At 41.1% G+C, this 24,682-nt stretch overlaps 6 protein-coding genes across 6 annotated transcripts; 3 read left to right on the forward strand and 3 right to left on the reverse strand.

Annotated features, from left to right (window-relative positions):
* Window positions 1–30: 30 nt before the first annotated feature.
* On the reverse strand, window positions 31–768 carry LOC115633812 (gametocyte-specific factor 1 homolog). Its single transcript, XM_030531296.1, has 2 exons — window positions 502–768; window positions 31–438 (listed from the first exon to the last, which is right to left on the reverse strand). The coding sequence occupies exons 1-2, from the start codon at window positions 679–681 to the stop codon at window positions 85–87; spliced, it is 534 nt and encodes a 177-aa protein (XP_030387156.1). The 5' UTR covers window positions 682–768; the 3' UTR covers window positions 31–84.
* Window positions 769–829: 61 nt separating this feature from the next.
* Window positions 830–2,294, forward strand: LOC115633810 (corepressor interacting with RBPJ 1). The gene is made up of 3 exons (XM_030531295.1): window positions 830–1,000; window positions 1,086–1,379; window positions 1,527–2,294. The coding sequence occupies exons 1-3, from the start codon at window positions 929–931 to the stop codon at window positions 2,229–2,231; spliced, it is 1,071 nt and encodes a 356-aa protein (XP_030387155.1). The 5' UTR covers window positions 830–928; the 3' UTR covers window positions 2,232–2,294.
* On the reverse strand, window positions 2,277–4,106 carry LOC115633809 (COP9 signalosome complex subunit 1b). The gene is made up of 2 exons (XM_030531294.1): window positions 3,965–4,106; window positions 2,277–3,886 (listed from the first exon to the last, which is right to left on the reverse strand). The coding sequence occupies exons 1-2, from the start codon at window positions 3,995–3,997 to the stop codon at window positions 2,363–2,365; spliced, it is 1,557 nt and encodes a 518-aa protein (XP_030387154.1). The 5' UTR covers window positions 3,998–4,106; the 3' UTR covers window positions 2,277–2,362.
* A 99-nt stretch (window positions 4,107–4,205) lies between these two features.
* Window positions 4,206–7,613, forward strand: LOC115625546 (pre-mRNA-processing factor 6). The gene is made up of 4 exons (XM_030520629.1): window positions 4,206–4,385; window positions 4,455–5,973; window positions 6,035–6,988; window positions 7,052–7,613. The coding sequence occupies exons 1-4, from the start codon at window positions 4,288–4,290 to the stop codon at window positions 7,274–7,276; spliced, it is 2,796 nt and encodes a 931-aa protein (XP_030376489.1). The 5' UTR covers window positions 4,206–4,287; the 3' UTR covers window positions 7,277–7,613.
* Window positions 7,614–9,249: 1,636 nt separating this feature from the next.
* On the reverse strand, window positions 9,250–16,129 carry LOC115633915 (the record flags this gene model as incomplete). Its single annotated transcript, XM_030531427.1, has 6 exons — window positions 9,250–9,490; window positions 9,553–10,413; window positions 11,710–12,415; window positions 12,526–12,699; window positions 14,964–14,967; window positions 16,085–16,129. Coding segments are annotated over 6 exons (2,031 nt in total), but the record flags the coding sequence as incomplete, so codon positions are not given.
* Window positions 16,130–21,199: 5,070 nt separating this feature from the next.
* LOC115628210 lies at window positions 21,200–22,835 on the forward strand. Its single transcript, XM_030524206.1, has 2 exons — window positions 21,200–21,428; window positions 21,676–22,835. Exons 1-2 carry the CDS (start codon window positions 21,206–21,208, stop codon window positions 22,797–22,799), a joined length of 1,347 nt encoding a protein of 448 aa, XP_030380066.1. The 5' UTR covers window positions 21,200–21,205; the 3' UTR covers window positions 22,800–22,835.
* The last annotated feature ends 1,847 nt before the right edge of the window (window positions 22,836–24,682 follow it).

Genomic DNA, 24,682 nt, shown 5'->3' on the forward strand with positions numbered 1-24,682 from the left:
AATCTTCTCCGAATTGTGACACAATATTAGTTTTTATAAAAGTATAAGTTTATTTTACTTGTATATTGCTTAGAACTGTATATTTTAATGGTTAGCTCTACGTTGGTAAGGCTGGTGACGAGTTTTTGTGGTCTCTCGAATGCTTATCTTGGGGGGCGGGGGAGGCTCGGGCATTTTTTCCTCGTCGCTAAGATCACCCAAGCGTTTGCGCTCCTCCTTGATAAAGTCCTTTCGTTGAGCCGGGAATATGCCCTTTGGCTCGCGCACAATGTTTGCCGATGCGGCATACACCTGAGGGTTATAAGCTGGAGTGTTATCTTCGTCCCAATCCTCATCGGCTGAAATCTTCTCATGCTTTGCATCTTCTTTTATTGGTGCAGACTCGCTAAACTGAAAGTGGGCAACAATTTTCCGGTCCTCGCAAGATTTGGTATGTTGCTGAGTTGTATTATTAAGTGCTGTTTAGTAAAAGTGATTCTTGTTGGTATAATTTCTACTTACATAGAACTCTGGCTCAGGTATCAAGTGACTATTATTAAAGGGGCAGTTTAGTAAAGGTATTTCGTTTTTGTATAGCTCGCGGCACTTTATGATGTGCTGTTGTAGTTTTTTCCGTAACATACGGTGTGCACTGTTGTAGGGGCACGTCACCATTTCGCTACTGCTCTCCATAAAATTCATGTCTTCAGGAAACAATTTTAAAATATTTGGCTATGGGAGCTTAAGAAATTTTTATTTACGCGCTTTTAAAGCAAGTGGATGTAAAACGGTTAGTGTTGGTAAGCGACAAAGTGTACAGAGTTGCTTCAATATTTGCTCGCGCTTCATCTCTCATCGCTAGCAAGCATTATATTTGTAAACATTTTTTGATAGTTACAGAAAATTGTGAAATATTTCATTTTGAGCTGAAAATTATTGCTGCAGCAAGATGGGAAAAGGTTTCAATAATTATATGTGCAAAAAGTTCTTCCACCCGGCTTCCAGGGATAACCTGAAGCGAGTAAGTATGGACTTTGTGTGTGTATGTACACACATATGTACATATGTATGTTGATTAATTTGGTGATGTTTTTTGTTGCCCACAGGTGTGGATGGCAGAGCAACAGGCCGAGGCATACAAAAAGAAACAGGAGGAACTACGCACACAATATGAAAAAGAACAGAACCTCCACGAAAATAAAGCTATGCTTAGCAAAGATAGCAAGGACAAGCTTAGTGTTAACTTCATGTATGAGCCACCGCCAGGAGTACGGAAGGAGCGGGAAAAAGATGACAACGAGCCGGAGTACAAGTTCGAGTGGCAGCGCAAATATAATGCCCCTCGTGAGTCCTACTGCAAGGGTGACACAGAGATACGTGATCAGCCGTTTGGCATACAGGTGAATAACAAACATAAATTGCACCGATCGTTTTTGTGTTATGTCCGGCACCCAAAGAGTTCAAGGATATACTATAAAGACTTAACGCCAAATGCACCTTAAACTATAGACTCCAACTATTACATTATTATTCTTTTGTCCTTACAGGTACGCAATGTACGCTGCCTTAAGTGTCACAAGTGGGGCCATATTAACACGGATAAGGAGTGCAGCATGTACAGCATATCGATGAGCGAGGCGCGTAAGCTTCACTCGGAAGCTGAAGCCAGTGACATTATGTCGAAAAATGTACTCGAGGAGCAAATGAAAGAAGACGGCTTGATGATGAAGCGCTCAGCATTAGAATTGCAGAGCATTAAAACCGTACAACAGGGGCATCAGTTGGTCCCTAGCGATGAGGAAGATGAAGCCATGCGAGACGCACAGAGCCATAATCCAGAACTAATGTTTCTCAAGTCCCTAAGCAAGAAACAAAAATTGAAGCTGCTTAAGAAATTAGAGAAGATAGAACGTATGAAGCGGAGGGGTGAAAAAAGTGAAAAGGTCAGCAAAAAGAAAGCCAAGAAAGCGCAGAGGGACAGCAAGAAAAGTTCAAAAATTAAGAAGACATGCAAAAGATCCAATGACAGCAGCAGCAGTTCTTCGTCTTCTGAATCCGATTCTGATTCTAATGAGAAGAGACCACGGAACAACCAAGAAAGCAATCCACACCGTAGCAATCGTAGGGATCAACGTCAGCGCTCGCGTTCCAATGAACATCAAGATCGAAGGAAACGTTCGCGCTCGCGCAGCAGGGATAGGCGTCGAGATCGGAGGGATCACGAGGAACGACATGGACGTCCACGTCGTTAGTCCACTTTTTTTTTGCATTTGCATTTGCCCATTTATAAATAAACATTTCACTTTGATTTGGTAGCTTTGCTAGTAGACTTTATTCTGCCGCACAAAATTCGCTCAAAAATATTTCAAATTGGTATCCTTATTTAAATGCGAGCCAGTGGAGCTGTGGTGCTCGAGCCCGCTGACACACAAAGTTCTGCTCCATGGCTGCTGCCGCCTTCACGGGAGACGCTTTTGACATGGATGTGACTCTTGAGCATGGCTGCGCGCAAGATGAGCATGCGAGTGTGACGCTGGTACTGTTTTCCCATCAGCAAGGCGCGCTCGAAGGTGCTGTTGCGCTGGTCCGCCTCTTTTGCGTAAAGTATCTTGTTGTGCGAGTCAATGCGTGCCTGAATTTGACCATCTAAAATTAACTGCATCACCTCGTTTTCCAAATCCCCGACGGACGAGTTGAAGGCTATTGCCATTTTGTGCATGTCGGCAGACATGTAGGGGCTAAAGTACTGGATCAGTGCACGATTACGTATCTTTGTGTACAGAGTAGTCACATGGGGCGCTATGTACATATCTATAAGCAGATTGTCGCGTATCTCGTCCAGCAGTGTCAGACAAGATGCGTACTTAGACTCGTAGAACTTGAAAATAATGTCGCGCAACTGCGGCTCTAGCTCCAGGAATAGCTTAAAAGATGTCGAGCCGATTACTAAGCGCTTCAGTTCCTGTCGGTCGAAAGTGGCCAAGGCGCAGAGACCGCCATAGACGGCCACATTACTTGTGGAAATCATTTCGGGAAAATCGCAGTGATCAAAGTTTGCCGCCAGAAAATGTTTTGCAGCCACCTTGTACTTCTTCAGTTGCAGCTCGGCTAGACCGGCGGCGCATTCAAGGCGCGTATGCACCTGCGCATTGGCCTCCTTAGAGCCCTCAGAGAAATCGGGCGTGTTTTCGGCCTTCGAAATATAGCTCATTACATGTGCCCAGTTCTGGAGGTAGATAGACACTTTGATAACGTTCAGGCACATGTTCACTACGTGTTTGCCACTAGTGCAGTAGTCTCGTGCACGCGAGTAGCATTTAAGCGCATTGGTCAGGTCGCCACAACTAAGATAATGATCAGCCAAATCGTCATGGCCACGCCGTATGCTCTCTTTGATCGAGTTAGACTTGTAGTTCTTTAAGTCCGAGTCCAGTTTCTCAAGCTTCAGTGCTGCTTTTTTCATTTTGGTGTCCACCCAGACCGCGTCGTAGGCGTATGCATCTTTTTCAGTACCGTTGCCGTTCTGGTTTCCAGTTCCTTGAGCTGCAGCTGGTACAGCGGCTATGTCGGGCAGCGCAGCTGCGCCTGCCGCAGCACCGCCGGCTGGTGGATCGCCTGCGGCGCCACCATTGCCAGCCTGCAAATCACTAAGACGCTTGTGCAAAACCTGGTAAAGACTCACATTGTACGTTGTCTGCACATAAGTTATGGCCATTTTCAGCGCTTCTAAGCTTAGAACCGGACAGACATCAGCAACATAGATTAAGCGATGCAGACGGGCTATGCCAATATACTGATTGGCATATACCTCCAGATCGATGGTGGGGTTCTCCACAACAATTTGTTGCTCCTCATTGTTTTCGTTGTCCTCGTTGGGCGGGGCATCAACTTGCATCGGCTCTACGTTCTTTTTTCGTATTCAGATAGCAAAAATTGCAAACGTTGTAAATTTGTGAAATTACATACGGCGCTCTTAGTTACTTACCTGCATCAGCGCCGGCAGGGGCAGTACAGGCATCTTGTACTGTTTTTCGTCTAATTTATTTATATCTACCTATTTATTTAATGTTTTGCAAGTTTTTCGTTTGCCTCTATAAAATGTTCACATTCACAATGCATTCGCTGCATCGTCCGGCATCGACTTCGATACTCGCAATTATTTGAATCGGTGCTTTTCAACACTGTTTCGTAGCTAACAGCTGACTGAAGAAGAAGAAGAAAATTCCGTGCAAACGTTTATTTTTTGCGCTTATATACATTTTATTGTAATCTGTTTACTCGTATAGTCGGTGCATAAAAAACATCACCATGTCAAATATAACCGCTGCGGTAATCGCTAACCGCAATAAGAAACACTTTCTTGGTGTGCCGGCACCTCTTGGCTATGTAGCCGGTGTAGGTCGTGGGTGAGTTTAATCGCTATAATATCAAATGTTATATTCATATTACACAAATAAGACGGCCTTCTCTTTTAGTGCAACTGGTTTCACCACTCGATCAGATATTGGTCCAGCTCGAGATGCCAATGATGTGTCAGATGATCGACACGCTCCACCAGCCACAAAGCGCAAGAAAAAAGACGAAGAGGAGGAGGAGGACGAGGACTTGAACGATTCAAACTACGACGAATTTAGCGGCTACAGTGGTTCGCTGTTCTCCAAAGATCCCTATGACAAAGATGATGAGGAAGCCGATGCTATTTATGATTCCATAGACAAGCGAATGGATGAAAAACGTAAAGAGTATCGCGACCGTCGCTTGCGCGAGGATTTGGAACGCTATCGTCAGGAGCGCCCCAAGATACAGCAACAGTTCTCCGATTTAAAGCGTTCACTGGCAACTGTCACATCTGAGGAGTGGTCCACCATACCTGAGGTGGGAGATAGTCGCAATCGCAAGCAGCGCAATCCACGTGCCGAGAAGTTTACTCCGTTACCGGATAGCGTGCTCTCACGAAACTTGGGTGGCGAAACATCTTCTACAATTGACGCCTCTTCCGGTCTGGCTTCTATGATGCCTGGAGTGGCCACTCCCGGCATGTTAACTCCTACTGGCGATTTGGATTTAAGGAAAATCGGCCAAGCGCGAAACACTCTTATGAACGTAAAATTGTCGCAAGTTTCTGATTCGGTCACAGGCCAGACTGTAGTTGATCCCAAAGGGTACTTAACTGACTTGCAGAGCATGATTCCGACTTATGGCGGCGATATCAACGACATAAAGAAGGCGCGTCTTCTATTAAAGAGTGTACGCGAAACCAACCCCAATCATCCACCAGCTTGGATTGCCTCAGCTCGTCTGGAGGAGGTCACGGGTAAAGTACAAATGGCGCGAAACTTGATAATGCGTGGTTGCGAAATGAATCCACAATCGGAGGATCTGTGGTTGGAAGCGGCACGATTGCAGCCACTGGATACAGCCAAAGCTGTCATTGCCCAGGCTGCGCGTCATATTCCCACATCGGTGCGCATTTGGATTAAGGCGGCTGATTTGGAAACAGAGACTAAAGCAAAGCGGCGGGTCTTTCGCAAAGCACTGGAGCACATCCCAAATTCTGTTCGCCTTTGGAAGGCTGCCGTTGAACTCGAAAATCCGGATGATGCGCGTATTTTGCTTTCGCGTGCTGTGGAGTGCTGCAACACTAGCGTAGAGCTGTGGTTGGCATTGGCTCGCCTCGAGACTTACGAAAATGCCCGAAAAGTTCTGAACAAGGCACGTGAAAATATACCTACAGATCGTCAGATTTGGACCACGGCCGCCAAGCTGGAAGAAGCTAATGGCAACATACACATGGTCGAAAAAATTATTGATCGGTCACTGACATCACTCACAGCGAATGGTGTTGAGATCAATCGCGATCACTGGTTTCAGGAAGCAATTGAAGCTGAGAAATCGGGCGCCGTTAATTGTTGCCAGGCTATTGTAAAGGCCGTCATAGGCATTGGCGTAGAAGAGGAAGATCGAAAGCAGACTTGGATCGATGATGCCGAATTTGTATGTATTCTTCTTATTTAATTTAAGACCTTCGTTTAACCATTTATAATTCTTATTGTAGTGCGCCAAAGAGAGTGCCTTTGAATGCGCTCGCGCTGTCTACGCGTATGCCCTCCAAGCCTTTCCCTCGAAGAAGAGCATTTGGCTTCGTGCGGCATACTTTGAAAAAAATCATGGTACTCGCGAATCACTGGAGGCACTTCTGCAACGCGCTGTCGCCCACTGCCCTAAATCCGAGATACTTTGGCTAATGGGCGCCAAGTCCAAGTGGCTAGCAGGTGATGTGCCTGCCGCACGTGGCATTCTGTCGCTTGCTTTTCAGGCCAACCCCAATTCGGAGGACATTTGGTTAGCCGCTGTTAAACTGGAGTCGGAGAACGCGGAATACGAACGAGCGCGTCGTCTTCTGGCTAAGGCTCGTGGTTCGGCGCCCACGCCTCGTGTCATGATGAAATCGGCACGCCTAGAGTGGGCCTTGGAGCGTTTCGACGAAGCTTTGCGTTTGCTTGAAGAAGCCGTGGAAGTATTTCCCGATTTCCCCAAGTTGTGGATGATGAAAGGCCAGATTGAGGAGCAGCAGCAACGCATAGAAGATGCGGCAGCCACTTATACACAGGGAATACGTAAGTGTCCCACCTCCATACCGTTGTGGGTATTGTCAGCCAGTCTGGAGGAGCGTAAAGGTGTGCTGACCAAAGCCCGATCAATTTTGGAACGCGGACGCTTGCGAAATCCTAAAATGTCTATGTTGTGGTTGGAAGCCATACGCGTGGAGCTACGTGCAGGTCTCAAGGAAATTGCTAGCACGATGATGGCCCGTGCGCTACAGGAGTGCCCGAATGCGGGTGAGCTATGGGCGGAGGCTATATTCATGGAGTCGAAACCACAACGCAAAACCAAATCTGTGGATGCGCTCAAAAAATGTGAACACGATCCTCATGTTCTGTTGGCAGTTTCCAAGCTGTTCTGGTCGGAGCATAAATTCTCAAAGTGCCGCGATTGGTTTAATAGGACAGTGAGTTAATTTTGAGCTGATTATAGGTTGTCGAAGACAACTAATATAATTGTTAATTTTCAGGTTAAGATCGATCCAGATTTGGGTGACGCTTGGGCCTATTTCTATAAATTCGAGTTACTGCATGGCACCGAAGCCCAGCAACAGGAAGTCCTAGAGCGCTGCATTGCAGCGGAACCAACGCATGGCGAGGCCTGGTGCAGAGTTAGCAAGAGCATTAAGAACTGGCAGTTTAAAGGACCGGATGTGCTGCGTGGTGTGGTCAAGGAGTTATCTATACCTGTTTAAAGTAAGGCTCATTAACACATAAGCTGCCCTCCAATTTGGTGTCAAAATGCTTCCGACACTTCCTAACGGACAAACAATTTAAAAAGCTGGTTGACCCATTAAAAGTAGTTTTTCAGTAATTTATGAACACAAATTGTGTGTGTTGTCATAAATTGTATATAACAATAAGAAAATTAAACCAATACATCTCGAGCTAGAATAAAATGTAGATATATGTAATGAATTGTATATCGTATACCTGTTCCCTCAACGTCATTCTACAAATCGTCGAATGGGTTGCAGCTATGATATATGTAGTGCACCAACTTCGATTAGAAATAAAATAGTGCAACATTAATAAAAACGTTTGCGTACTATGTTTGCCTCCCATATGGTTGCAAACTAAATAGATTTTCGTAATATGAATGAAAATTCGTCTGGTCGTTTTTATACCAGCTGTATAAAATAATGTTAAAGCATTATGTACAGGTATTTTCTAAAAACAATACTACGGGATTACGAAAATTTAGGGACGGTGGCTTTTTCCGTTCTAAAGTTACAAACATTTACGTGCATTTTGGTGTGAAAAGTCATCACGTTGTGTGGGTTTGCTTTCATTGGCTCCGAAACTCTTAGCCTTACGAAAAAACATACTCAAGTATTTAATTTCGAATGTTCTCAGTGTTTAGATATAAATAAGAAATTAATATCATCATTGTGCTGGTCCAACTCATAAAAACTCTGCATTCAATTAAAGGAAAAAAAGTTAGTTTTTAAATGAAATTCTTATAGCTTGTTCCCAAAGGCTTAAAGGGTATAAGTAGTATAAAATACGAAACACAAAAATCGCAAACGGCAACTCGGGAATGAACAAACAAACACAAACACAGTTGGATCCTATGAGTGTGACTGTATGCTCTGAGGGCTTTTGTTTACTAAGTACATTTGGCGTGGATGTTTTCCTTCGAATTTACAGAAATTGCGATGCTCTCCTGATTGATAATAAAATATTAACAGCATTTATACTTCAAAGAGAAAACACCAAATAGCATTTAATTGAACAATTTTTTGGATGATGCCTTCACGAATAAAGCTATTAGCCTCTATTCGTAGTCTGTTGCACAGCCTGAACAAAAGTCTTTGTCAAATTAATCAGATAAATAGCGTAGATATGTACATTTATACATGTATATACAAGTAAAACTAGCAGGTCTTGCCCGTTTTTGCTAGACTATGTATTTTTGCATACAATTAAGTTATAAGGTTGTTTATTATATCCTATTTCTCTTCCGACACTCTCTAAAGTTTCTAAAGGTCTCTAAAGTTGGTAAGTTTGATTTTTCAAACTAACTTTGGAGCTCGTTTTGCCTCCTTTAAAGTTAAATTTTCCAATGTTTTTTAATAATTCTCTACTAAGCGGGACGTATACAAATACTTATCGAGTTATAAGTGTTCGAACAAACCCGACTTTTTTTTATATATTATCAGAAGATGTATATTAGTGTATGATTGTGATACCAAATTAAATCAAAAAAGTATAATAAACACGAGCTGGCTAGGGACTAGGAGAGACGTACATACCAATTTTGGTCAATTTGAGCTCAGCCGTTCGAATGTTCCGAAATGGAGGCGTTTATCCAGACAGACGGTCTAGATCGATTATCTAGATCGATTTGTTTCGTCATACTGATTAATATACTAGTACTATATGTACTTAGGACGGGGATGCTTCCTTTTTCCTGTTACATATTTTTCAAAAACGTAATTTAAACAATAAACTTGTCGTTTCCATAGTATTGTCGTGCTGATGAATAATTAACATGGATACTTTTCTGGGTCGACCTGAACGATTTTATAATACCCGTTTGGCTTTCGGGTATGGGGTATGACATTTGTTTAATTGAGCAAATTGTTTTATTATTAGTACATTCCATTCCTATTTATTTTACAATAAATTGTAAACGAATTCCTACAATATAAGGAAAATGTGCTACTTAATGCTTTATTTTGCGATAAAACAGTCCCCAAACCGCTAAGCGATGCTTGAACAGCAGCTCACAAATAAAGTAAAGAAAACTGATAAGAAGTCCATACGCAAAGATAGCCAAGGCATAACGACACTCAGTTATCCCAATGGACACGAAGCCGCCTACTCCAGTCTCACACTTTGGTTTCTGCGGTATCCATTTGCGCTCCTCGCGGTTCACTAGACCAACTTCACGTTGCCAACGCAATCTGCAGGGATTGATGGAACGGGATTTCTTTAGCAGTTCAACCCAAAATCAAATGCTACTCACTGTCTGCGAAAGAGCTCCTTGTACGGAAAGTTTTTGCGCGTTGGTACCGCCAGCATCGGCAGCTGGAACGGTTCCAGTTCCATCAGTCCACACTTTTCCGGCTCGCTAAAGGTATCGCTGACAATTTGATAGCCGGCCTGCAACTCCACCTGGTAGGCAAACAATCCAGTACGCATTTTTTCCATTCCCACGGCCGGGCGCATGTAGGCATGGTCTCCCTTTCCGGCTATTTTTTTTTGGTACAAGCTCTTGGTCACGGGGTCTGTTGACTCCGTGAAGTAGATCTTATTATACTGCGTGTCCTGGACGCCAATCTCAAGCGGTGAGTGGCCCAGGTCGCCCAGCGTTTGAATGGCATCCGAAGGGCTCTGCAGCAGTGCGACAATATTGGCCGAAAAAGATGTGAAAAGAAATAGGGCTGCCACGAAGGTCGTGAACACAATGATTCTGGTCGAACGATTCTGGACATTCGCGTAAAATCCCTGCTGACACATGGCACCTATCACAAAGTTTAGCGTGTCCAAATAGTTCATGTCGTGGGTGTGCGGTGAGAAGAGCAGCTCCACCACCAGCACTATGACGGTTATGATCAGCAGCAATAGTATGGAGATCCATACATCCATCTCAAACGGCATTGCGAATATGTTGGCTACTGCTGAGAGCGGAGGCTGCCGAAACATTATGCCAGATCGTACCCTATAGGTTTCGGCCACAAAGTCACACAAAGCGATGCGGTCCAGGCGCATAAAGATGGCCAACTGGGCAAAGTCCACTTCATAGCGTTGAAAGCGTCCCATGAGCCCGTCGAAAGAACCGTTCGGTTGTCGCCAGCCATAGTTGACTGTCTGATAGGTGTTATAGCTGCATAAATGGGCATGAAAATTGGATGCATACAAATGAGATAAAAATATAATAAAATTCATTTGATCCGTTCGATCGCATTCTTATTTAACTGTATTCTAAGGGAGCATAGAATCCATGTCTAGATAATTTCTCATTTAATGTCCCCTTTTGGGGACTTGACTAAAAAAGAATAGTGGACTCCAGTGTTGCCAGCACCTCGCCACAAAATAAGGACAAAGAGACATAAAAAAGTGGAAAAAATTAAAATGGACAGAAAAAAGGACAATTAGTTTTTTCTTATAATGTTGACTTTGTATGACTTTATAGGTAAATTCGATATCAGTATGTATAAAAGCGATGTCAAAATGTTGTATTTAAATATTATTTACACAAACAAGGCAGAATGTTTCAGTCGAACAAGCCCAGGGAAGACCCTGTAACCAAAGAAACCTCCAGCGGTGAATTATAGCAGAAGAAAGAAGAGCGAAGAAGAACCCTCTCCTGCAGTATAACGTCGTTGTATTGGAGTTGTTTCGTTAATACTTTTCTAAAAATTTATAGATTGTGATGCACTTGGAAACAAAAGTTAAATACGTGTGCAAAACTTTGGTTTATAAGACGTGCACTGTCCGCACTGACAAAATTCTTCACCGGTGGGAAAATCAATTAATTCAAAATAAACTCGATTTGGCTAGGGACAAACGGACATCTGTTTCCAAAATCCAGGCATCGATTTCTCTCGTCATGATGATTATGAATATATGTATATATATCTATTTATGTATATACATTAATGTACTTTATTGGGTCGGAGATGCTTTTTTCTATCTGTTACATACTTTGCACAAACCTAACATAGAGTTTTTCCCTACAGGTAAAGGTTATAAAAAAAAATTCTTAAAAATGTTAAGTCAACACAAAATAAAGGATAGATTTACGGATAGGGGATGTTTTGCATTTTTTTTCAGGCTTAAGCCATTCTTAAACGGACAGATCTATCCTGAAAAAATCTTTCATAACAGATAAATGTAATATGTACTTATCTTCATTTTTTAACTTTTGGTTATCCATGGACAACCACGCATTAGTTGTTAATACGAAGTTTTGCTTAAAAAGTGTGCAATGCCTAAATGTCTTAAAATTAACACTGTATTTTTATACCCTGTACCCGTAGGGTAAAAAGCTCCGCAAGTTTCTCGAATATATAAACATATACAAGTATATTCAAAAAGTAATAATTTGATTTCATATGCAACCGCTTAAAGATACGTTTGACCGTCTTAAGTAAGTTGAAATTGAGCTTTTCCTACGTACCTCATGTTTAGCCTGTTGGCTAGTTCCATCATTAGACGGTGGTTTACTTTAGAAATTGTGTCGATGTGCCGCATTGAAAGGTCCTCGATGTTGACAAAAACATCGGGAAAGGCAATGACAATGGCCGTATTGAACACAATGCCCTCCAGATTCTGTCTGTAGGAAATGGCTGATCCGTAGTGCTGTAGTGCGTGTCTCATATGCCGCTTGTTACGAAGATGTTGTCCAATAATGGAGCGTTTGAGTGGCTTCCAGGCGGCTACTTTATACACATCCAGGAGAGTGGCACCGAAAGGCTGTTTCGTGTACCAAAGCACCCGGAGCTCACTATCGGGTGGTATGAAAATGTCTGCATCATCGAGCAATTCAATATCTGCCCAATCGGTCGTCATTAGCAGCCAAAAACGGTTGGTAGTGAAGTAATTGTGCTCTGTAGCTGCCGCCCAGCGTAGTAAGTTGAGTGCACAGGAGCTATTGAATTGCAACAGCAGTATACCCAGCTTGTAGTTCAAGGGGGGCAGAAGAAACGAAAGCTCCAGCCTTGTCTCGTTGTCCGCTTGGAACGTTATGGGTGGCGGAGCCTGCGGCGTTGCAGTCTCATTACTAACATACTTCAAATCCCTAAAGCAACGTTCCGAACTGAGTTGTATATAAAAGTTGTTTGCACTCAAGTGATGCATCAGTGTGTAGAGGCGTTGCTGAGCCTCTTCAGTATCTGCCAGGGAGAAAGAGAGAGAATAATAGGTAGTGCGAAAAAGGAATTGGGTGCAGGTAATAAATTTAGTGACGCTTCCGTTCGAAGCGCTAGTAATTCACCAATGTCCCCGTGACAAACGACTAGCATCAGACTGTACACGCCATGGTGGCAAAAATAAGCGACTAGCATATCCGGCAACTGATTGCCCCAAGCTGCTGCTGCTTCTCTGGCTGCACCGAATTGTCCGCAGGGATCGCGCCAACTGTCAGTGTCACGCGTGGCCGACGCCATCGCTGACAAAGTGGCATTGACGGTGTTGGTGTTAGTATTCGCGTTTGTGTTGGCTCCGGTCCTCGGATTGCTGTCAACAGGGCAAGCCAACAACACTAACAACAGAGCCAACAAAAACCAGCTTCCTCCCAGCACTGGGAATATTAACGAGTTCATCCTTGCTCTGTGTCCTATTTCCACATTTCCTTCAGTTTTCTTGTCCTGCGAGCTTTTTTGCGTTGCGTTTCCGTTACAATTTGTTCGGTGTTTTCGATTTCACCGACACTTTTATATGTGGCCCGCACTCACGCACAGATGCACAATCAACCACATAGATACATCCACCCCCTTACTTCCAAAGAGATATTTGCATATTGACCCTTTAAAATTGCTTTACGAGTCGGTGGCGTAAAGATATTAAATATAATAATGGCAAAAATTGCATAACAATTGCCCACTGATTTCAGCGCCTTCCACACTCATTAAGTATACGCCGTGTCTCACGAAACTCAATTTTCTGCAGTGGCTGACAGCCGGCGTCCAAGTTAATCAATCGGCAATTACATAAATTATTTAAAGCACGGACAAAGTAAATGAAGCGTAATAGTATAAAATAATAAAGAGCTTCATACAGAAGTTTTTAACAAGCTTTGTCTTCAATAGCTATTTGCTGAATAAAATTGTTTGCAAATACAGATATTCTCCTTTTTTGATATTAAGTAAAAAATCCTTTATTAACCATATATCAGGCGTTCGTAATAACTTAACAATAGGCATTAAAATTGGGACAAAGATATTTAGCTGTGTTTTTGTGGCGGAAAAGGCTCGTTGTTTTGCGTTAGAAACAAAACGTTATTTGTCCCACAATTGTTAACGTGAGTGTCTAGATCGAATGTTAAAATATAGTAAAAAGGTTATATATTGCTGATAGATAGAGTTGTTCTATCTACTTTATGTTCTATCTACATTTATTTTTTATTGGTATTCATTAGCAACAGAATTTCTAAGAATACAACGATTGTGTTAGCTGCATTTCATTAATATGTATTCCGCTTTCACATTTACTTGTTTACGTTTTTTATACTCTGACTGAAAAGTGTACAAGTTTGTAACATCCATAGGGAAGAATGGCTAAGGATCAGCATGACGAGGTGCCTATTCGACGTTTGTTGTAATTACAACTCGTCTCACATTGCACAAAGGCTTCTTTTTGATGGACACCATGGGTGTAGCCAGGATTTAGTCCAGGGCGGCCGATGTTTTACTATCAAATTATTTGCACTACACAAAAAACACATGACTTTAAAAATAATGAAAATGTGTTCATCTAACAATTTCAAACGCAATAAAATTAAAAAAAAAATTGCTAAAAAATAAACTAATATAAAGTTGGTACCGTGCGACATCGAGAGTGTAAAATTTAACAATTTCAAATGTTGTTATCTTACATATGTAAATGATCAATTTATGTATTTATGATAAATATATACATACATACGTGTACATACTTTAACATTATTAAAATCTATATGAATAGTAACGGCTGCGAAATAAATAAGGAAGAGTGCAAACGGAGAGGAAAATATATAATTTTTCTAATGGGAGCTCAGTTTGAAAACAAATTTATAGTATTAAGTCTAGTTAATTTTCTAAAAAGAATTTCTAAGGGAATTCTTAGTTGAATAGAATTTTATTTCAAGCTCACATGCATGGGAGCCGTATCTGGGTTCGGGGCAGTTAACAGAAGGAAGTGATGGCAGATAAAGAAATCTAAAATCCATTTAGTTCGAAAGTTCAGTACTGAAAGTACAATAGTTAAGACTGAATTTTGTAAAAAAACCATATTTAATTTGCCCGCTTTGCACCCCCTCGCTAATTTGTCAGACCAATACATCATATAGCTGTTTAAAAAATGATGTTTTCATCCCTGATGGTACTGTGAAATCATTTATGGTTCGCAAAAGTTGGCCAAGTGCGAAAATGGTAAAAAATGACTTGTAAAGAAAAGTCAATTGAACGGACAAAAACTCGTTTATATTGTAGGGCACAGAGAAGGGTTATAGCTTTGGCTCAGGCGATGGTAAATTCTTGCTCGTTTTGTGTGATATTTGTCAATACTAATTGACTTTTTGGTGCCAACAGCGGCGCTTTCCAACACATCTCAACGCCTGCAACTTTCAAATTTGAATGTTAAATTGCTGCGACCTCCAGCTCTGCTGGATAACTCCAGTATGTATTTGTAAAATAGCTGAATGAGGAGTTTTGAAGCTTTCTAATAGGAACTTACTATTCTAATAAGAGAATAATTAAAAAGCGTACCCTGTCTTTGTTTTTGAAGCGATTCATAACCTGTTTTTTTACCCTAAACCAAAAGGATAAAGGCTAAAGCCGGTAAGTTGCCAGTTGGCAAAGGAAAAGTTCACCAATTTAAAAAGAAAGACACGTGTCTTTCTATACAAGAATAATTGGCTCAAAAAAGAACAACACGTTGGCACAGCTCGGCTTTAAAATTACAAGTGTTTTAATTGTAGAGAAGCTGCATTGCGATTATGCTGTTCGCAGACAGCTTCAGTGTACGCCCGTTTTTCTCTGAAGTCTAATGCGGCAACTTCATTATCATACCCTTAAATTATCTTAAAACTACGTGAAAAGCCTTTACAAGGGCATTATAGTCAATGAAAAAATGTGACTTATTTAATTAGTTTGTATGCGTTTGTTTATAATATATAGTTGTACGGGTACAGCTCTTGTATAAGCCAAAGAAAATACAAACCATACACATAGTAAATTGTCAAACAATTTACATCGGGGTTCGAACTAGGTCGCTTTTTTCATTTTGGGCATCTTTCTAATGATGCCTTAATGATTTGTTCTCCTTTACTGGCTGTATGTGTCCATAGTAGTAAGCCTTTTGTTAACTACCGTTTTCGATTTCGAAACGTTCCAACATTCATACGAGAGATGACCGTGGATACATGTAAATATTATTGTTTGCAGGGGCCCCTTTCTTTATAAAAACAAGAGAGAACGCTACAGTCGAGCAAGCCCGACAGTGTAATACCCTGTACCCAGGTAAACTTGCGTCACTGAGTTATATGCGCCCATAGCAGCAGCAAAAAGAGGAAGAAGAAGAGTGAACTTGTTGCTGCAGTTTGTGGGGGTTGTTCTGGCGAAAATTTGTTTTGCTAATAACTTTTCTTGGAATTGACCGAATTGAATAAAATTTTTAACAACAATAGACAATTATATATAAATTATGTGTGAAAAGTTTGGTTTAGGTAGCATTTGAAATGTGGACGCTTTTGACGAAATTCTGTAGCGGGGGAAGGGGGGCAAAATTCCAAAAAATAAAATAAACTCGTCCTTACTCGGACTTAGGAGAATCTGGATGCCAACTTTGGTTATTCCAGCTTTTATAGTTTCTGAGATCCTTGCGTTCATCCAGACGGACGGACAGACGGACGGACAGACGGACAGACGGACGGACATGTCTAGATCGATTTCTCTCGTCATGCTGATCAAGAATATATATACTTTATGGGGTCGGAGATGCTTCCTTCTGTATGTTACATACTTTGCACAAACCTAATATACCCTTTTTACCCTACGGGTACAGGGTATAAAAAGAGAAAGTCGACTGTTGTTGATATAGTTTTTATAGCCTGTATCCAAAGGGTAAAAGGCTATACTAGTGTTGTGCGAATGTATGTAACAGGCAGAAGGAGGCTTGGCAGACCCCACAAAGCTTATATATTCTTCATCAGCATGACAAGACGTGTCGATATAGCCACGTCCGTCTGTCCGCCCGTCTGTATGAACGCAAGGATTTCAGAAAGAATAAGTGCTAGAATAACCAAATTTGGGGTCTAGATTCTCTTAACTCCGAGAAAGGACGAGTTTGTATTTTTTTCTGATGCGCCCCCACTTCCCCACTATTCGTGTTTTTTCCATAAGTAACCGTAATTCTTGGAATTTTGAACTCAAATTTGGCAATTACATCCAGTTTGTGATTATGTAAAATTTTATTTTTCATTTTTCCTTTTTTTTTTGGAGGTACAGGGTATTTTAGAGTTGAGCTCGCCCGACCTTAGCATTCCTTTCTCGTTGTGGTATTTATTGCTGCGTTGAATGAAGAGTGTACAGCGTGTTTGTAGTATTAATTGGTCATGTTGAGTGTACAATATTTGTGTATGTCTGTACATATGTATGTATATGGTTGATACAATAAGCAATTAAGGAACTACCGCTTGAGTTGCTGGTAGCCATGGTCATTAATTGGTGAGGTATATTATGGACCCAAGCGCCGACGTATTGCTTAAGCTGCTTTTTAAAATCATGTAAATTGGTTTTAGGTGTGCTAGTTTAAAACATCCGAAAGGACTCATGTTATAGAGTATTTTGTATATCAGGGAATCACATTTTTTGCAACACACAGAGGGAATAATGGCAGAGTCCACAAAACTATGTCCGTCTGTCGTCCTGTTTTATTTGAAGAAAACATAAATAGTATAGTGGCATAAATTATGCCACTCCATTGGGTAATCCCCCTTGACTAGTTGTATATCTTTAAAATGCGTACTGTTGAGATTTCCTACTTGTAATTTATCAATCTACTTTATCTTATAAAGAGGTGTGATGGTTTTCAAGTGGTTGGCAAACACAAACTTTCTAAATCAACTTTCCAAAAAAACAACAAATTTTAGCTGAGCTGTCCCATTAAATAACTTTTACTTCCTTTAACTTTTGCCGGAGTCTGTTTAAATATATACAAGTATGTAGCACCTTGTATTTCTATAATTTGTCAAATTACGTAGCAAATTTATTTCTAATTGATTTAAAAATTGACTCAGCATGTTATGCCGCCTCGTTCCCCCACGCTGCTCCCATATCCGAGTGACGCCTTCACGTCTCTTGGCCTTGCCTGCCAGACGCAAACTTGTGATAATCTGGCCGTCACAATCAGCGTTATCCTCGCACTAATGGTGCCACTTTGTAAAGCTATTTTCGTACACTTTTCGTGTTGCTTTTCACACACACAGATAAACACAAACATGGAAGCGCACAACATGCAACGCTTCAATAACTTTTATCACTTTTAATTGGATTTTTTTTGATAGTCAATACATGCCCTTGAAGGCCAGCACACATCTGCAGATTGTAATTGTGTTAATGTGTGTGTGTGTATCTGCGACATTGCGTATCTGAGTGTGACCCCTTGCGAGTGCTTACGTTGTTGTTTCTGTATTTGCGACAGCCTATCTGCCCCCTGTTGTCGCATGTGTCAGACAGAGATTTTTTCTCTCCCGTCTTGCGTCGTAATTGCTTCTTAATGCGTGATCCAGCTTTAGCTGAAGCTTGCCAAGCTTACTGGAGCAACTTGCCCTTTAACTCGTTGTCATGACTGATTTAAGTAATTTGCCGTCCAGCTTTATGCTGTTGCCCGACATTAGATTGTCCATTAATCACGGAGTTATTTCCTAGTCACGCTCAACTACTCGTATGTACAAACATTTGCAAGTGTCCAACTTTTATATTTTTCTCTCATTTTGTTGCTTATTTTCTTTATACATACTTCTTAAATGTGTGCTTACTTTCGGAGCTTTACTTTAAGGGACTAAGTATAGGAAGGTGTCACACTTCGTTGGCAACCATCACTTTGTATTTAAAGGGCATCGTAGAAGGGTCTCCTTCCTTACGCTTCCTTGCGTTATTGGGCGTAAGTTAATGCAAAACAAGGCATTAGCTAGTGTGCCGGTTCACAACTCTGATATACCTATATTCTTATGTTTTCCGCTGATCATCTTCAATAAGACTGCCAGCAGCAGTTCAAATCCAATATACACATGTCTACATGTGTAGCCGTGGCCCCAAAAAGGTTGGCTCGTCTTCCTTCCAATTATCAGAGATTTTTCAGTTGACTGCGTATCTGCTGGTGATTTGCATAAAGCCTCCCCATAATGCATCTGACAATTAGTCAATATATTTTATTGCCTTATACAGTGGGCTCTTTAGGCGACCTTGCGTGCCTGTATTGCCAGTCATTTGTGCGCCGGGCTCAATAGCGGCTAAGCCAAATTGAAGTGTGCTTTATATTTATTATGTAACCACAAAGTGCTACCTTTTAGCTTTCACGCCTTTGAAATACATTTAATCCATCATTGCACACACTTACAAACGCACATAAAGAGCGCGAGACACATGTAAGCCTACCCCTGGATCCCAGCGCACTCGCTCCTCCGCCTGCGCCTTTACTCGACTCGTATACTGCACTCCTCCTTTCAATCTGCTTGGCAGCCCATTCAGCACAAATGCTTTGAAACCTGTTGAAAAGGTGCAAAATGTTCGACGTCTTTCCTTCGCTGCTTTGCTGATTTGCTGCTGAACAAACACGCTTAGGCAGCCTTATCAATCAAAGGTATCTCGGGCGACTGCCTCATACACACCCACATGCTTGCAACACCCACATGTTATTATTATATGGGACTACTTATTGGAGACAGAAGACAGGAAAGTAGGATGTTCCGTGCTGAAGTTGGCTACAAGGGCATTCGGTTGACGCTAAGCATTAAACTTTGTATAACATTTTTTAACTAACTTGGAATAATGCTAGGTTGAAAGAGACAACAGTTTTACGAGACAATAAATGAGACAATAAATGAGAAATTACTTCAGATTCTCCACAAATATAGCGACAGGCTACTGAGGCATCGCAGTTTGCTTGTAAGATGACTCCTTCCTGCTAGACCTTGGCTAAAACGATTATGGTCTTCCAAAACAATTATAAAACCATAAGCCACCCCTTGCTTATTAATACTATTTTTATATTTGTAAGCATGTATTGTTAAAGTTCTAAAATGCTTTAAATGCTAAATTATATTAAAAATAGGAAAACAGAGATACTCTACACAAGACTCTATCACGAAGAAACTGGAAAAAACGTTGTGCAATTTAACATTAAACATTAATAATTATAATCCACAAGTAATGCAATTTTATGAAAAAAACAAGATACTTTACATAAGACTAGTTGTTCCCGACCAAGAAGAAAATGGCAAAGAACTTTGTGCAATTTAATATTTAAGCCTTTATTATTTAATCTAATTCATAATTACAATAAAAACTTTTCGCCGCGCTAATAACAATCAACAAGTAATTAAATTTTATGAAATAAAAACAAGATACTCCACATAGGACTGGTTGTTCCCTACCAATTCAATATTTAATATTTATGCCTTTATTATTTAATTTAATTCATAATTTCAATATAAACATTTCGCCGCGCTAATAATTTATAATCAACTTTTGGCTGCGCTAATAATTTATAATCAACAAGTAATTAAATTTTATGAAATAAAAACAAGATACTCCACATAGAACTGGTTGTTCCCTACCAATTTAATATTTAATATTTATGCCTTTATTATTTAATTTAATTCATAATTTCAATATAAACATTTCGCCTAATAATTTATAATCAACAAGTAATGCAATTTTATGAAAAAAGATACTTCACATAAGACTGGTTGTTCCCTACCAATTTAATATTTAATATTTATGCCTTTATTATTTAATCTAATTCATAATTTCAATATAAACATTTCGCCTAATAATTTATAATCAACAAGTAATGCAATTTTATGAAAAAAGATACTCCACATAAGACTAGTTGTTCCCTACCAAGAAGAAAGTTTGTGCTCCTCGGCTCTGTTGTTGGTCATGTTGTTGCCGATGCCGAGCTTATCCCATTTATCTGTATCAAATCAATTAGTGTTACCTTCCAATGCTGAGCTCCAAGCAAGCAGCTTGGCTACCTTTTCACGTTTTCCTTTCTTCCTGCCAATTTGGCTCGTTTTGTTCGCCCATTCGTGAATCTAAACAAATCATCAATTTTCACAAATTATATGAGGCAGTACGGTCGCCATCCTGTTTCTTTTTTGTGTCCATGTCCGTGTCCGTGTCCTTCAGCCTAATTGCCTGCGTTTCTTTCGCTCTGCTCTGTTTTTACAGTTCTGCGTCCTTGTTGTTGTTGTTCCTGCTGTTTTTGTAGCGCCGCCTGTCGCTGCTCACTTTACATTTCATTAATTATTGCTCCATGGCCAGCGAACTTTGACACATTGTTGAATTTTTTTATCTTTTTTTTTTTTGGTAGGTACTTATGTACTTTCGTTGTCCTGCTGCTTGTCATCGCGGATTTGTAAAGTGATAAGCGACTGTCCTGCGCAATTAGCGAGCTCGTGCTTATCAATTCAATTACATTTGCGATGCCAAGCAGACAAATCAAAAACGTACGAAGACAAATTCAAGTAATTCAAGCAAAATGAATATGAATGGGGCTCGTTGATAACAGCAGCACTCGACTTGGACTTGGTTTTGGATGGACTTAGTGATAAGCGTAGATGTGCTAAAAATATTTTTCATTATGCATGGCCCGATAATATGGCTAATAGTGGTTTTGCCAATGCGCCATATCAGTGGACTATTTAAACGGGTTCGCATTAGGCCTAGCCAGCCATAGTCGCTAGAAGTGAAATGAAGTTCGCTACTTCCGTGCTGCTCCTCTTGGGAGTGTGTAGTTTAAATGCCGCGTGGGCCTGGCCGCGGGAGCCACTGCCTGAGGTGGAGCTACCGCCCATCGTGGAGGATGAGATTTATGAGCGCGCCATCTATGTGAAGCCCTTGCCCGAGGTGGAGGTGGAGGAAATTCGCGAACGCGCTGTCTATGTTGAAACCTTGCCCGAATCACGTGCTGCTGGTAAGTGGGAAATGGGATTACTAGTGCCGATTGATATCGATATTTGAAAGACAAGAATCCTGTTAAAAATTAATCAATTAATTAAAGAAAGTTTCAATGATTGAGAAAAAATTAATTTTTGTAAAGTGTTCTTTTTACAATAATTGTGTAATTATATTTTCGAAACCTTGGCTCATGAAATGTCGATATCATTAACAACATTAGTAAGAGATATATCGAGTGAACAGTTTCTAATGAGCCACTACAGCCTGCAGTGTGACGATCCGTGGCGGTATTCCCAGCCCCCAGCCCGTGTATCTGAAAACCGACTCCGAGGATATCTATCCGTTCTCTAGCACCGGAGTCATGGAGTTTGAGGCAGGCGGCACAATGCAGCTCTGGTGTCCTGGAGCCTTCAGCACACACTCGCAGACCCTGTTGACTGCTACCTGTGTCAGTGGCAGCACCTTCCGTGTGGACGGCACTAGCTACGACATTAAGGAGCTCGCCTGCAAGACCTGGCCGGGCTTCACTGCTGTCAAGAGCGGCGCTACATGCAACGGAGGCGTCGTCATTCGTGTTGGATTCCAAATCAGTTCGTCCCGCTTCGCCGAGCAAATGCAAATCTGCTTCAACGAGGAGGAGGAGGTGACTCGTTACACACGCCATCAGCTGTTCCCTGGTAGCAATTACTACGAAACCGGTGTGGATCGCATTACCTTCCAGACCGCTGGCTTCTTTGGCGGAAAGAACGTTGACAAACTCTATACTCAGGTTACTCAATTGGAGACCATCAATGCCGAGCTCGGCTACGATGCCGGCAAATATTTCGACACCTCTAGTGTGTTCTTGGCTCGTGGTCATTTGGGCGCCAAGGCCGATTTTAATTACGCTCCTGAGCAGCGCGCTACTTTCCTGTTCATCAACGCCGCCCCTCAGTGGCAATCCTTCAATGCGGGCAACTGGGCACGTGTGGAGGATGGAGTTCGCGCTTGGGTATCCAAGAACCAGATGAATGTTAACTGCTACACCGGTGTTTGGGGCGTTACGACGCTGCCCAACAAGGACGGTGTTGAGACCCCCCTGTATCTGTCTCACGACACCAACAACAACGGCCTGATTCCAGTCCCCATGTTGTACTTCCGTGTTGTGATCGAGCCCTCCACCCACCGCGGTATTGTATTTGTCGGTGTTAATAACCCTCACTTAACCGAGGAGCAGATCAAGAAGGACTACGTTATCTGTAATGATGTAAGTGATGAAGTTACATACATTAGCTGGAAGAAGACGGACATCAAGGCCGGTTGGTCGTACGCTTGTGAGGTGGCCGACTTCCTAAAAACGGTGAAGCATTTGCCTGCTTTGACTGCTAAAGGTGGTCTGCTTGTTTAAATGTGAATAAAAATAATTGCATATTCTAAGAGAAAATTACTTCAGATTTCAAAAAGTCAGGGGGGGCTGTTGAAATATTTGATATTAAATTCTTCGTTGCTATTCGCTGTTTCCAAGTGAAATGTGTTGAACATTAGTGGGTTTGGAGAGAAATCCTGATAGTGGTGTTGGTGCAACAAAAAATGTTCCGCAGTAGAGGTGGGCTAACTTTTTCTGCCAACAAGAATAATATGTAAGAGGTAATATATTTTTTAAATGAACTATTAACTGAGCATTCATTAAAAAATTCCCCATTTATCACATGGTATACCTTACTGTTTTGCTGGTGAAATATTTATTCACATATACATACATTTGTGGTCTCCAATAATCCGTAGTGGTGAAATAACCAAGAGACGACGTAGTATGTTTATGTTTAATAGTTTTTTTAATATTTTACAGGTTGGCTTAGATGTTTTTTTTGTGTGTGTATATATATGTATAAGTTCTTTAATGAATAACATTAATATATTTAGGATTCAGTGATAAGTGCGTAGCTCACGAGATTCTGGTACGGACTGATGAATTGTTCGCTACTCTTAGCATTTCGCTCTCTTGGTTCTCATCGTTCAGTAAAGTAGAGCCACTTCGCAATTCACATTCGGTTGCTTGCTCTTCTGGAATTTCCCGATTCCTACCCATATTATTGAAAATACTCAAAATTAATTAGGAATGAAATAAACTGGTAATTAACTTTTTTGTTACTGATATTTTTTGGTGCTCAAAATGCCAGTTAGAAATAAACATGTTAGGAAATTGACCGCCGTCTGATACTATCTATATACATGGCTTCGGCAATAAATAATTCTAATTATGGAAAAGTTTTGTAGTATTTCTGTTTTGTGTTATTTCAGTGAATCTGTTTGTATGCCACGTTTTTTGGGGCAGAGTGGTTTCCCCTACTATGTTGTCTGTACAATTCTCCAGTTACTTTCCATGTCACGAGAGCAGGTTACCAGCATTCAGGGTATATTTAGGTGTTGTGTTCACCAGTGAGTTGGAATGCTACTGTGGTGGTCTAACAAAATCCACTTTGACGTCCATGTAATCAAAATATACTTGTTGCAGTCAAAATGAGACTTCAGCCAGGGCCTGGCCCAACATGAAGTTGATGCACAGCTCTAGTATATGCTAGATAGAACTGTTGCAGTTGCCAGTTGCCACACTCCTTCCACACTGCATAGTGGGGCATTCAATTAGTAGCATATTCTTTGTGCTCCTGAGTTCCTATAATTACAGCAGACAAGTCGCCTGAGCACGTTGTCTTCGGGGTAAACAGTCCTCAGTGAAAATTCAACACGACTTTTTGTACATATTTATTTCAGCTCGAGTGGCATCTGGCAGTGCGACATCCGATGGCATTAGTTGCACTCATTATTCACTGCACGCCTTTAATTGACTGTGAACAAAGCCACGCGCCTTCAAATTGTGGTTCCATTAAGAGAGATAGCATTTAAATGGGCGACTTACGTAGCTGGCACTACGTGTACAAGTATGAGTGGCTCACTTAGCTATCTGATTGAGAAAGTGCTTCACGTGTGGGATGTACTTATCAATTGATTAATTTTGGTTCACATTTAACGTCAATGTGTTATCAGATAGCTCATACGCACCGTATTCCCCGGGCTAATTTAAACACGTGCTGATCACGTTTCGAGATCGAGTCTGCAACCGATAACGCATTTCCTTTGCACAAATATCAATTGTTTATTTCATAATTTGTTGTTATACAGTATACAGTATACGATTAACTATTAACTCACATTTATTATTTGGTTTTTGGCGCAACTGTACCTTAAATATACAATCCTATATTTATATATACCTATTCAACAATTACAGAT

This window comes from Scaptodrosophila lebanonensis, unplaced genomic scaffold, assembly GCF_003285725.1.
Source record: "Scaptodrosophila lebanonensis strain 11010-0011.00,11010-0021.00 unplaced genomic scaffold, SlebRS2 tig00000001-arrow-pilon, whole genome shotgun sequence".
In the NCBI taxonomy this organism is placed as follows: domain Eukaryota; kingdom Metazoa; phylum Arthropoda; class Insecta; order Diptera; family Drosophilidae; genus Scaptodrosophila; species Scaptodrosophila lebanonensis.

Coding starts and splice junctions, on each gene's coding strand:
- LOC115633812 (XM_030531296.1), bottom strand. CDS start 681: ATGAATTTTATGGAGAGCAGTAGCGAAATGGTGACGTGCCCCTACAAC. Junction 439..501: donor TACCTGAGCCAGAGTTCTAT/GTAAGTAGAAAT, acceptor AATACAACTCAG/CAACATACCAAATCTTGCGA.
- LOC115633810 (XM_030531295.1), top strand. CDS start 929: ATGGGAAAAGGTTTCAATAATTATATGTGCAAAAAGTTCTTCCACCCG. Junction 1,001..1,085: donor CCAGGGATAACCTGAAGCGA/GTAAGTATGGAC, acceptor TGTTGCCCACAG/GTGTGGATGGCAGAGCAACA. Junction 1,380..1,526: donor ATCAGCCGTTTGGCATACAG/GTGAATAACAAA, acceptor TTGTCCTTACAG/GTACGCAATGTACGCTGCCT.
- LOC115633809 (XM_030531294.1), bottom strand. CDS start 3,997: ATGCCTGTACTGCCCCTGCCGGCGCTGATGCAG. Junction 3,887..3,964: donor CCCTGCCGGCGCTGATGCAG/GTAAGTAACTAA, acceptor ATACGAAAAAAG/AACGTAGAGCCGATGCAAGT.
- LOC115625546 (XM_030520629.1), top strand. CDS start 4,288: ATGTCAAATATAACCGCTGCGGTAATCGCTAACCGCAATAAGAAACAC. Junction 4,386..4,454: donor GTAGCCGGTGTAGGTCGTGG/GTGAGTTTAATC, acceptor CTTCTCTTTTAG/TGCAACTGGTTTCACCACTC. Junction 6,989..7,051: donor GCGATTGGTTTAATAGGACA/GTGAGTTAATTT, acceptor GTTAATTTTCAG/GTTAAGATCGATCCAGATTT.
- LOC115628210 (XM_030524206.1), top strand. CDS start 21,206: ATGAAGTTCGCTACTTCCGTGCTGCTCCTCTTGGGAGTGTGTAGTTTA. Junction 21,429..21,675: donor GCCCGAATCACGTGCTGCTG/GTAAGTGGGAAA, acceptor GAGCCACTACAG/CCTGCAGTGTGACGATCCGT.